We start from the raw sequence: 13,420 nt of genomic DNA on the forward strand, positions 1-13,420 counted from the left end.
ACGAAAGCTGATGAAAAAAATGACTTCTTAGTTAATTATGCATGTTGGCTTTCACTGCAGACTTTTAAAGCCTGTGGCCTTTTTAGTTTAATGCCCATATGCTGATAAAAAGCAATTTAATAGTCATTTGTGCCAACGATGATTTCCATGCGCAGGCAAAATCCTTAAATCATGAGAGCTGTAAGCTGTTTTGATGAACTTAAAGACACCACTCTGTCTTTCTCCAATCTCATCAGAGCTTTTATTTGAGATTGTATTTGGCGCCCTCTGCAGATTTTAGTCTTCACCTACCAGCACTCTCGTTTAACAGTTGTCTGTAAGCTGTATTGACACCAGCATTGATAGATAGTTTTAACAAAACCACAAGCTGATGTTCAGCATTTACTCCACTGTGGTGCTCATGAAGGCTGAGAAATATACAAAGCTAAATAAACATTTATCTTACAATAGGGTTCTCACACTAACTTTTCACATACGAGAATATTTCCAAATTTGCTGTCGGAAATTTAAAAGACACACAAAAAAGCACAAGGACCCTGAGAACTATGTATCTAATGAATCAAGTGAAACAATAATAATTACGTGGCAACAACTGTTTAAACAGTGTGGCCATTTCCTGTGTCTTTAACCAGTGTTTTTTGTTTTTTTCATAGTCAATCTCGTGATTCAGACTCCTGCTGTGGGTGGCCAGCAGCAAACATGGAAAGGTCACATTGTGCATTAAAGTGGTCGCCTCCTGAACACATGAATCAAACTAGTGTTGGGTCTTGCCACAGGAAATCACATGGGAATACAGCTTTCTCAGCAGCTGGGTTGCCTTTTGAGATGAGGTCAGTACCAACACAGTTTGATAAAATGACTTCAAAAACAGGGTTAAAAACAAGGCTTTTCTGAATGTTTGTGAGTCTCTTTAGTCTAAAAATGTTATTTATAAAAGTTTAGGTTTTTTTTAGTCGTTATCATTAGTGTTAGTGTGGATTTAAGCAGAAAAATGTATCTGTTTTTTTATAAATGAGGGTAGGGAGGTTGTTTGTTTGTTTCCGGTTTAAATTTTTGCCAGCTAAAGAAACCACTACATCATCAGAGGACACTTAACAGCATGATTTTATGATCATTCTGTACGTCCCCAATTACCTCGATTTGGTCATTATATTTTGAAAGTACTTACCGGAAGTTATTCTCACATGTCGAGAGTCTCCCGAATTGTTGCAGGTTTATATCAAAAGGTAGGCTTTCATATTATATACCTTGAAAAATGCGCATCGATTGTTTCGCACAGTGTTTTCAGATATTATGACATTTTTTGTCGTTTCTGAACGCCTCCATCTTTTCGCTATATTTTGAAAGTACAAACCAGGAAGTGTTGTTTTGCATTGACGTCAACTTGACTAAATTGAATATGCTGCAGTTCCGCGCTGTGACCACTAGAGGGCAGCAGAGTGTGAATACCATCTCCACCAGGGGCCGAGTCGAGCGGAGCGCCGCTGTTTAAACGTATTTCGAATGGGCGTGTGCTGCCCTCTAGTGGTCACAATGACGAACTGCAGCACACGAAAAACCAGTCAAGCTAGCGTCGATGCAGCCATGGTAGCATGCTAAGACTTCCGGGCAACACTTTCAAATTAAAACTGAAAGCGACGCTTCGGATCGAGGCAGCTGTTGGACACAGAGGGGACGTTATTTTGACGTGTTGAAGCGAAACATCGATACATCCGGTCACGATACGTTTGTTTCGAAAGGTCAATACGGTGGAGAGTTTGTGCAACATCATCACTCTGCTGTGGGGAGTCTTGAAGAGAGCACCTCTTTACTCAGGAAGACGGTTAAAGCCTCTGGGATCTGTTGTGACGAAGATCGGTAGCTATAACACAGCTAACAGGCTAATTAGCTAAGCTGTTCTTCGGAGTTTCTCGCTCACTGGGGTAAGCGTGGATACCGTTAGCTACTAGAGGAGCTAATGCTCACTAGCTGATACTATTAAAATTAAGTTAACAACAGACTTGTCATTGTTGTATTCGTGTGCTTTTGGTACAATGGCACCGTGGCGTAACAGGTGAGCAGAGACGTTAGCCGTTGTTGCCGTGTTGTCATCAAGATTAGCATGTTTTTAGCTTACTTCAGCGACCTATTATACAGGTAAACAAACCCACAAAACTAGTTAAAGTGAATCAGGTGATGCTTCTCAACATCAGTTAAAGAAACGGGTCCATTCAGTTATACGTGTCACTGTTTTCTAAGTGATGTGAAATGAGTGATGTGATATGACAGGTGAGCAGCAGTGAAATGTTCGTAGAGGAACCTGTTGCCTGAAGCAAAAGAAGGATGAAGTGTGTTAAATACCAGCTGAAGTGACTGACAGTCTGCTTTATTGGTGATGTGTTGATGTCAGCCCATGTTTGGATGCACGCAGCAAACTCATAGCCAGCTAATTGTCTTGTTTCAGAGGGAATGGAGAAAGCTAAACAAGATGCCTTCGACAATGCCAGACTTCAGGTGATCAAAGATGGCTATGAGAGGGCCTTTGAGTGCATCAACAAAGGGCTCACAGTAGACGAGGCTGGAGACAAGGCCCAGGCTCTGGAGCTGTACAAGCGAGGGCGACAGCACCTTCTCAGGGCCGTCAGCGTGCCTTCACATGGGGAGGAGTGTGTCGGCAGCTCCTGGGAATCAGCCAGACAGATGCAGCAGAAGATGCAGGAGACGCTGAACAACATCACCACCCGCCTGGCCATCCTAGAGACCAGCTCTGACCCCGATTCTGCACCCACACCCAGCGCTAACAATGTGTCTGCAGGGGGTCTTTACCCAGACCTGCCCACCAAAAAGCAGCCAGACAGGCCAGCTCCACCAAACCTCCTCTCTGGTAATGGCCAGACAGGAGGAGCTGTAGGAGGCAAGAGGGAGGGTCCATCTCTGTCGCCAACCAGACAGCCTGTGGTTCCAGTGGAACAGCCTCCAGCTTACTCTCCTCAGGCGGCTGACGGCCACCTGGCTATCTCATACGGGACAGAATCAGGGGAGATGTCGCTGGTTGGGGATGAGTTCTACAGCCGTACATCTAACTCGACACTATCTCCTCAGAGTATGGGTGAAGAGGGAGAGGAGCTGCTGTACATCCCTCATGGTGTACAGATATTCTTCGTCACACCTGAAGGGCAAGTGAGCGCTCCGTCGTACCCGGGCTACCTGCGGCTGGTGAGGTTTACTAGTGATAGCTCTGAGACAGTGCCCAACCGACCACCAGCATTTCTGCAGGTAAGGGAAAACCATTTTCTCCCCCAGGTGTTTCAGCACACTTCAGCAGTCTCTGGTCTAAAGCTTGATGCAATAAGTGCAATTGAAATGTCACCACCGCTGCGTCACCAAATCTCTTGAATCTTGTGCCCTTTAACCTGATTTTGTAAGCCGTTTGCTCGGCTCGTCAAGACTTCTTTAACTGTGAGTCATCAGCAGAAGATAGGCTTGTTAATGATCTCTATCCTTCACCCTATGAACGTGATCATGTGAGCGCTGTTTACTCAGTGCCCTAATCCCAATGGGGCCGTGGATATGATGTCATCCTCCCACATCCTGGGAAATCCCACATCAGACAGAGCATTACTCCAAAGTGGACATCAGGCATGATGTGCTGGACATTAACTTTCTCCACCTGGTCATATTATAATATGATAGTATAATACACAAATACCACCAAAGGAAATCTTATTGAAAGTATATAGCTTTATTATTCCCCTTCACTTCATTTATTGCCCTTTATTACACAATCTGATAAAAGGAACATTTTCCAGATCATACTGCTCCCACTGATGAAAGTTGCAACTTTACAGGGAAGCAAGTTGATGTGTTGCATTGATGCGGTCTCTCATTAAGGGGTGGGAGTTTATAACATTTTATTGATACCAAGGCATTTTATTGATTCTGGTAGAGGTCAGATTCTTCATCGATTCCCTTTAGGATTCCTGATCAATTGTCTCTGCGTGCAAAGAAGTAGGCCCACAGCATTTCAGCATTACTGCAACTCTTTTGTGATCTTAGTCTGAAGATAGTGTTGGGAACAGACCTGCATGTGACTCAGGTGTGCAAAAGGTCATTAAACCCTGCTGTTTAATCTGGAACCAGTTCTCAGCTGAATATTTGTACAGCGTTAGTCTTCATTTAGGTTTTCTTAGTCAAAGAAGAAAACTACTAAATACGCAAATGTGGTGCGGATATTTACACTAGGTAATGAACGTGCTGCTCCGTTGGGAGTAGACATGATTATCCTGTCCAACATAATTTCAATTTGTGATATTATCCTGATACTCATCAAACTAATTCTTAAAACTTAAAAATAAAACTGCACTAAAACACACTGGAATCACTTTAACCTTCAATTCTGTTAAGAAACAAACATTTTATTGCAGCACAGAGAGGACACATTTTTTGTGTGAAAAACAAAAATTCGAAGGAATCTTACAATAGTCATAATATCATATCAAATCATATAAAATCATACGCTCTTCCAGCAAAAGTAAGGATATTGTTTACAGACATCCGTGTTACACACATTGTTTTTATGGGAGATACAATGTGCAAGCCATACCTTCAGCCATGGTGACAGACTTAGGCAACTTTAAAAAAAAAAGGAAACCAACACAAAACTGTAAATTAGTGAGCTGGACAGCTTTTTCCAGTCATCATGTGAGGATTCTCACACCTTATTCTGATAATGCAAATTCACCACAATCAATTTATCACGATCCACAATAAAATCTTTTATCGTCCAATGCCTGTTGGGAGGCAGTGGCACTCGTCCCGAGAGTGTCAAATTCACGGCATTCCTGTAAATTAAGCCCATGTTGCGTAGAAAGATGTTTCAGCAGCATATTGCTGGCGTTTCCAACCTTACATACAATAATAATTTTACAGACATTACACAACTAGCGCTGTTGTCATATTTCTGCGTTTTGAAGCAACATATGGACCTTTACTCCCTCTAGGCCTCCTTCCTCCTCCTCCATCTTGTAGCAGGTTTTCAGCAGCGTAGACACGAGTTTCACAGTTGTTTCGCAATGCGCGACTGTCAGAAAAACATGCCAGCGTAAATAACTCTGATGGATCACAACTGAAACCTGTTGTCAATTACCATCCCGACTCTAATCGGCATCATCCGTCTTCTTCTGCTGAAGTCGCTGCCCTACTTTTTTGGCAGCACTAACCACTTTGCATTGTCTCGCATCACAGAGAGGACACGCATCTTTTTTTTAAGTGAAAAACAATCAATTAAAGAATCTTAAATCTTAAAGGAAAAAGAAACCAATACAAAACTGTACGTCAGTGAGCTAGACAGCCTTTTGCGGTCATTCATGATTCGTGAGGATAGTCACGATTGTTCTGATAATTCCAATTCGCCACAATCAACTTGTATGTTTTGTTTTGAGTGTTTTGTATCACGATCCACAATAAAACCTTTCATCGTCCCATCCCTAGTTGGGAGGCAGTGGCACTCGTCCTATGGCAATTCAAGGCATTCCTGTAATTTAAGCCCGCGTTGCAAAAAAAGATTTTCCAGCAGCATGTTACTGGTGTTTCCAGCCTTGCATAAAATAATAATTTTACAGACTTCACACAAGTTCTGTTGTCATATATCTTTGTAAAATGAAGCAACACTCCCTATATGGGCCTTCTTCCTCCTCCTTCCTCCTCCTCCCTCTTGTTGCAATTTTACAGCAGAGAGTTACGCAGTTATTTCGCAATGCTCGACTGTTAGAAAAACATGCCAGCTCAATAATTCTGATGGATCTGACATTTGGAACCAGTTCTGAACTGAAACCGGTCCTCGATTACCATCGCGACTCTGACTGGCATCATCCGTCTTCTTCTGCTGAAGTCGCTATCCCCTTTCTGTCAGACCTGACCGTTTACATCCTCTTGTTAGTAATTTGAATTATGCTTTTGGCAGTCATCCTGCTGGTTTTTCTTTTCACCATGAACCACACTAGGGGGATTCTGCTGTTGCAATTATAGTTGAAAGTGATGCAATAAATGCCTCCAGGCAGGTTTACTTACTGCCAGTAAAATCAGTTTTTATTTTTGGACTTTTTTAAGACACAACTTTGCCTTAAAATTCTTAATAAAGGAAAAGCCCTGCAGTCAGGCAGCTATAGAGCAGCTTAGCTAACAACTAAACGGTTTCTGAATGCTCTGCATCATGCATCTGTGTCACCATGTAAAACATTAGCTGTCTTTTTCTTATGGCACAGAAATATTGTGCCATAAGAAAAAGCCCCCAGTTGCACAGATGAGTCTGAGATGCTCACCAGGTATTTCTGTTTATCTGTCTTCATGTAATTTAGTCCGTGAAAGGAGAAATAAACCAGCTCACATTTAGCTGCACTGTTCCTTTGTCCCCAGCTAGTGTACACAACATCAGGCCTTTGTACCACTAGATTGGTTTGTAAATGTGCAGGTCATACGTAAACACTATAACAAGTGTGATAAGATAAGAAATTACATGAAGCCGTGTAAACGTAGCGGCTCAGCTTTTTGTTAAAAGACTAAATCAATCAATCGATGCGTTATCTAATTTATCCAAGTCATCCTGTTTTGAGCAGTTTTGTGTTGTTATTTTGGCGATGTTTTCCCCTGCTCTCTGTTCAAACGGCCAATGACCTAGTCGATCAGTGACATTAGTGGATCATGAGACTGAAATTTGACTCTTCATTGGGGAATTTCCCAGGTGGTATTGCCAGTGGGTGACGTCAGCGATTCACATGAGTGCAAGTGATTATCTTAACCCCGCTTACACTGTTCTGCCCCATAATCCTGTTAGACATGCGGCAGTCAGAGGGAGACAGTGTCCTCTGGTCTGTCTGCTCTCAGACGCTTCACTGTGTTGCACTAAGCAGAATCACTATCAACATGTAAGGCTGGTCATTTGAAAACTTATAGTTTAACCATATCTCTTTGCAGAGCTCTCATCCCCTATAACATCTGACTTCCATGTAAATCCAGTCATCATTCCTATTTTGCTGTATATTTGGGCGCCGAAACAAATGTTTTGTGCTGATATATATCATCATGACATCATTTTTTTGTTTTATTTATTATCACATTTTCCCATTTCATTATTTCTGTAAACTTTCCTTTTCTTGCAGGTGTGTGACTGGCTCTACCCTCTCATGGCCATGGACTCTCCAGTGCTGCTGTGTAACACTGGTGTGTTTATGTTTCCGGACATGATGGCGCCAGGTCCCGGCTATTATGTGGGGGTGGTGCTATCCTCCGAGCTGCCTGCTGCAAACAGAGCGCTGTTCGAGGACCTGCTGTCCCAGATGACAGATCTCAGGGTTCAGGTCAGCATGCTCTGGGATCTGCAACGGCACAACACATGTTCTGACGCTCCATGGGAAACAAAAAAGAAAGGGGCCTATATATATTAATACGGCATTTATTTTTATGCTGTTTTTCAAACTCAACAAATGCCGCTCACTGTTTGCACATTAAAATATGTTCACATGAATACTTGTGGTCACCAAAGAGTTGTTACACAACGCCTTTTGGCAAATCCTCTTGTGCCAGTGGGACACAAAGAGCTATTTTAGTGAGTGACGCTGTGAAGTGCTCTGCTGCTATTGGAGGTTACAGGCAAGTAGCAGTGGGTTAATCTTCATTTTGCCTCTTCTTTGAAACCTGAGATCCAACTCATTAGTCTAGTTGTTCCATGATAATTAATATGTAACACTAGAATGGTGAACTTCAGCTGCTAATGTTGACTTAACAAATCAGTGTTTCCCATACGGAGGAATCGATTTATGTCAGGGTGGCCACCTGAATAGATTTGACCTCACACATGAAGTGTTTTTTGTTTTTTGTTGTGTTCAAAAGTGATAAAAAGACAGCAGACATCCCTACGTCAAAAATCTCCAAACGTGTCCCTTTAAATCTGTTCCTCCCAGGACAAAAGATTGCAGTTGCCCCTTACATGCTGCTTTGAGGCTGCAGACTGAGAAGTTTTCAAACTTTGTCATTGTTTTGGCCTGGCATGAAACTCTTGCCGCTGCTTACTTCTGAGCTGGCACACTTTTCCAAGTCACCCCTGCCTCAGCATTGTGGGGATTTGAGACAGGCAGGTGAGGAGAATTAATCAGTCATAATGCTCTTATCTGCAGCAGTTAGAACAACCTCAGGGCTGCAGCTGAAAGACTAGTGCCAGTTCAGCCATGATGGAGGGAGAGACGCTGGCTCAGATCGATGCCAAACAAGGTCATTTCTGATGAATGCAGTCAAGCTAGTTATCTCCTCTGATGGACGTGATTCCCTTTCAGCAAGTAGGCACTTTTGTGTTGTTTTTTATTTTTGGGTCAAGTAGAAGATTTAAGGTTTTCAGCACAAAGGGAGACTGTTTTCTGTCTGCACAGAGACGTTTGAAAATGGCTAACAAAAAGTGCATTGTAAGAAGAAGCACAGAATAATAAGAGGAGCTATTGTGTGAGGGGTTACTTGGAGACAAGCATCTGAATGGAGATGTGTACAGCTTGTACAAAGTAGCAAACAAGCCATCCAATGGTTTTGATCTTATTTTTGGCCCACATTGTCTGTCATCATCAAACAGTAGCTAACCAATGTGTCTGTATGATCAGGCTCCAGATGAAGCTGCAGAAACCGTTAATCTCAGTCAGAAGGTGCCCATCGCAACACCTGAAGAGGCTGCACCGGCGGCGACAGAGGAGGATAAACCTCTGCCTGAGTGGAGTGAAAAGGTGGCAAGTGGGATTCTGACAGGTGAGGTCAAACTGCATCTTTCCCGTTAAATGCTTTAGTTTGGTAACAGTTAGGAAAAACTAGAGACTGCATGACTAGCTCTGTGTGATTCTGCTGCCCTCTCAGGTGCGTCCTGGCTCAGCTGGGGCCTGGTGAAGGGGGCTGAGTTCACGGGCAAGGCCATTCACAAAGGGGCGTCTAAACTCCGAGAACACATCACTCCAGAGGACAAACCCACCCACGTCAGCCCCACGGTCACCAAAGGCCTCCATGTTGCCAAGCAAGCAACAGGAGGAGCCGTCAAAGTCAGCCAATTTCTAGGTGACTAAGTTGTCCCCAGTCAGCATATTTTAATAACCTTGTGTTGTTATTTGGCAGTGGACCTCTAATTAACTAATGCTGTGTTACTACAGTGGACGGGGTGTGTGCAGTTGCCGGCTGTGTGGGTCGAGAGTTGGCTCCGCACGTGAAAAAACACGGAGGCAAGCTGATCCCAGAGTCTATGAAGAAAGACAAGGATGGGCGTTCCAACATAGATGGAGCCATGGTGGTGGCTGCCAGCGGAGTGCAAGGTAGAGTGCATCTGCACTTAAGAGAAAGTTGTTCACAAGGGAAGTACTAAAATGGCCTAACGTGCTTTGTATCTTGTGTTTTTGTCCAGGATTTGCGACCATGTGGACTGGTTTGGAAGTAGCAGCAAAGAACATCACTACGAGTGTAGCAGCAGAGACGGTCACCACCGTAAAACATAAGTAAGTCTTCCTTCTTATTTCAAATTGCATGTCGGACCACCGTCACTTACTTAAACAGTGATCAAAATGTTTTTGATGTGTATGTTGCAAATGACCTCTTGCATTACACATGCAAAATGTGCACTCACTCACTGTACTTTTCAATTTGCTTTGCAGATTTAGGGGTCTACAAAAAATCCTTGACCCACCTAATGAGGAGAAATGTAATTTGCCCTAATTATACACAGCTATTTAACTCTTTGCACCGCTAATCAAGAGCATGACATGAGCCTCTTTATGCTGTGCCAATTCACTGCCTGCCCATGTGTCACAATTCACATTTCGGTCCTGCTTTTCACTGATTTCTTAAATGTTTCTAGTGGAAAATTCACAATTAGTAACGTTTCTGTCCTGGCTGATTTTTAAAATCTCCCTATATTGTGTGATTTGGTGTCACATGTTCCTATGATGGGAAAAATAACTACAAAATATATTTGATTGTTGATTTCTGTAGGGTTGGGTGATATCATCTTGTGTATTGTGAGATAATCTATATTTGTCAGCTATCAAAGGCATTTTTGTTACACAATTTCACTCTTTTTAAGTGATGCACCTTTATTTGTCAGATATTAAATTAACTGGATTAGCCAAAGTTCCCCACCAATTCAGTTTCTATAAGATTGAGATGCTTTGTTGTCATTGCATAGAAAACACTATGAAATTTGACAGAAAATACAGAAAGGAAATGTATATATAAACAGTGAAAATAGTATAAATAATATACATTGATATTGTGAGTAAGAAGAATTGATATATACCATTATAGATGATTACATCCATGTTGCTGACCCTTAGTTTTCTGAATCATAGTGGAGAAATGATTAAATTCACGTTCTAGCCCTCCAGAAATTTCTTAATTTAAGATTGCACACTTGCATGAGTGTAATCCTCACATTAAAATTCACATACAGCATGGCATCTTTGCAACCCTTGCACTGCTAATTATTCAATTCTTTCCAAATCCTCTTGTTTCTCGCCTCCTCTTCTGACATTTCATCCAATCTCGACTTCTGACGAAGGTACGGGGCAGCAGCAGGACAAGCCACAGACCACGCCGTCAATTCTGCCATTAATGTCGGTCTCACTGCCTTCAATGTTGACAACCTGGGGATCAAAGCTGTGGTGAAAAGGACTGGCAAGCACACTGCGCAGGCCATTTTGGAAGACTACAATCTTCAGGAAAAACCAGAGAACGAGAAGCAAGTTGAAAAATCAGGCAAATAGCCAGTAGTGCCTTGCCTCATTCTGCCTTAAAGAAGAGTTTGTATTCTTCTATCAAATAAATCTATATTTAATATTCTTTATTTATAAAATATGATCTATATTTACGAGATTACTACTGTTATTCATATCTTATATATTGATACAGCTCCTAAGCACTTTAATCTTTATTTCAATTAAGGTATATGGACCTAAATGAAGATAAGCAGATAACACAAATTAAAACATACAGTTTGAGTGTTCAGTATATTGATACACATATAACATTGAGGTATTTTTCACTTATCCTAATAGTTACCACTTTAATTCTGCTCTTTGTACTAAGAAAGCATTACATTTTTGGTTTTTTTGACACTTGAATCTTTCCAAATCTTCACAAAGCATCTGTGTGTTTGAGTTTAACCTGGTAGGGTAAGTGAAATTTAAATACTTTGAATGAATTATAAAAAATATTATCTGTATATCAGTATCTCCAGATGTAACCGACAGAAAAGCATATGCTAAACTGTTGTTTTTCCCTGTGGTGTTTAAAATGAGTCATCATTACTGCTGTTGACTGTGCCTGCAACTATCAAATGATATGCAAAAATCTAATGGTTTGTAAAACTAAAGTTTATATAGTCTATTGTGTATTTTTGTTAAACCCTCAATCCTGTAAATGGGGGCTATTGAACAATGTTGATGTCTCAACTGCAAGTCTGAGGAGTCTAAAACTGTATAATTGATTTTTTTTTTTTTCTTTTGTCTTCTGCTGCAATCTACATTAATGTCTCCTGGATTTCAGTTGAGTTTTATCCAAATATCTTTCAAATGTTAATGTTTATAGTGTTTAACAAAATGTGAATTTTGAAGTGTGATGCTAACTTTTTTTTTTTTTTTTTTTTTTGAGTGATCTGGTGTGTCTCTTTCTAAACTCCAGCTTTAAGACCTGAGCAGGTCAATGTAATTTTCATTTCAGATGGCTTTCAAGTATTGTAGTTGCGAACTGAGATTTATTTCCCACCTGAAACCTTTTTTGAAAAAATAAAATGTTTAAAGAACGTCTTTATCTATTAGTGATTCGTGGCCATTTATTTTGTGATCTGCGTGTTAAGAGCAGAATAGATTGGAGCAGCCTTAATCTGTTTAAACATCATCTTGAATCTGTCAGCCTAATACCGCCATCTAGTGGTTGTATGTTTTACAACATGTTAATTACCATTTAGTAATTTATTATATGGCCAATTTGAAAAAAAATCAACATATTTTTGGTATTTTTGGTTCAGCCTTGGCTGGAGTAATGACTCTATTGAGTGTGAATTACAGTCAGAGTGTTAAGTCTTGTGATTAAGTAAAATTTCAGAAATGAAGTACGTAAAGTATTTTAATTCATTTGTATAAAATCCCACAAGGTTTTCGGGGGCTATATGGTATTTTTGTGCTGTTGAGTCAGTTGAATTTCACTCGATACAATTTAAATTTAAATATACTGAAAATAATGACTAAGATTACAATCATTCATGTCAAACTGGCAAAATTTGAGTATTACTCTTTACTGAAATGAAGGAAATATTGTATACAACCAGAAGACAAAAAAAGATTACCCATAATGGCTTCCCATTTATGTAACACAAAAAATCCACTTGTATATTGACTTTTTTTTTTTTTTTAAAAGTCACATGGAAAATAGGACAAGACTGATCTGCTTTATTTACCTCAGAAACTGAAGAGATGCGAACATACTGTACCATAATTCTTACAGTGAAATATCTACAAAAAACAACCCTAAAGTGCCATCTGTATTTTTAGTAACAACACAATGGTGAAAAACTGCAAGCAGTATTACTCAAAAATGCACAGACCTCTAGACTAGACTTTGTCACAATGAGGACCATGTACTGAATGCCAACTTACTGTATGTAGACCCAGTCAAGTAGAAAACTGTCAAAAAACATAAACTTCCAACTTCAGACATGCAGTATCGACCAACATAAACGCCTACATCTTTGTATTATGCATATTATCAGTAGCATCTCCAATCAGGATTAGCATCAAGGAGGCACAAGTTACCTTTAGCATCCACAAGTAAGTCCAGTCAGAATGGTATTTCCATGTCCTGTGGACTGGGTCAAAGGTCTACTTCTACAGAAGTCTCTTTCCTGGAGGAGTCTCAGGTGTGAGGTCATCAAAACTTTAAGTTGCACCCTGAAATACTGTCATTTGGGCCAACCAGAGGTGAATACATTTAACCTGCTGTGGTCCGTTCAGGTGGGCTGTAGGCTTGGCGAGGGATATCACATGACACATGGCTAGAAGATGGCTGCAGGTCCATCTTCTGTGAAGTTGGTTTCATAAATGCAGAGGTCGGGTTCGTGCACTTCTTTGCCACTGACTGAAACGAGACAGAAAGATTGATCCTGGCACACTGGCAGCATTTGTCCCTGGGGAACAGCCGATTTGTCTGACAGAATTGGCGGGGCATTCACTGTGGTCACGCCGCCAGCTGGAGGAAGCTTTTGATCGACTATCAGAGTTATTGGTTATTGTCACAAATGGCTGATTTACTTGTTTATACATCATCTGCTGAGTGTATCTTCTTGAGTCATGAACTGAAATTAAATACTACAGTATGTCATCAGACTCACACTGCAGGAAAGATTCTCAAACAATTCAACACACAAAAAATA

The 13,420-nt window shown here is 40.9% G+C and overlaps 1 protein-coding gene across 2 annotated transcripts; it reads left to right on the forward strand.

The window, feature by feature from the left end:
• Positions 1-1,596: 1,596 nt before the first annotated feature.
• Positions 1,597-11,794, forward strand: spartb (spartin b). Of its 2 annotated transcripts, XM_084351785.1 has the most exons (9): positions 1,597-1,922; positions 2,444-3,255; positions 7,137-7,334; positions 8,622-8,763; positions 8,869-9,063; positions 9,156-9,314; positions 9,404-9,494; positions 9,651-9,697; positions 10,553-11,794. In XM_084351785.1, exons 2-9 carry the CDS (start codon positions 2,449-2,451, stop codon positions 10,657-10,659), a joined length of 1,746 nt encoding a protein of 581 aa, XP_084207911.1. In that variant the 5' UTR covers positions 1,597-1,922; positions 2,444-2,448; the 3' UTR covers positions 10,660-11,794. The 2 variants fall into 2 exon arrangements, with proteins under 2 accessions (XP_084207911.1, XP_084207910.1); XM_084351784.1 differs by lacking the exon at positions 9,651-9,697 and having other exon boundaries at positions 1,604-1,922.
• Positions 11,795-13,420: the final 1,626 nt, after the last annotated feature.

Source organism: Pagrus pagrus, assembly GCF_965226575.1.
Source record: "Pagrus pagrus genome assembly, chromosome: 4".
Lineage (NCBI taxonomy): Eukaryota > Metazoa > Chordata > Actinopteri > Spariformes > Sparidae > Pagrus > Pagrus pagrus.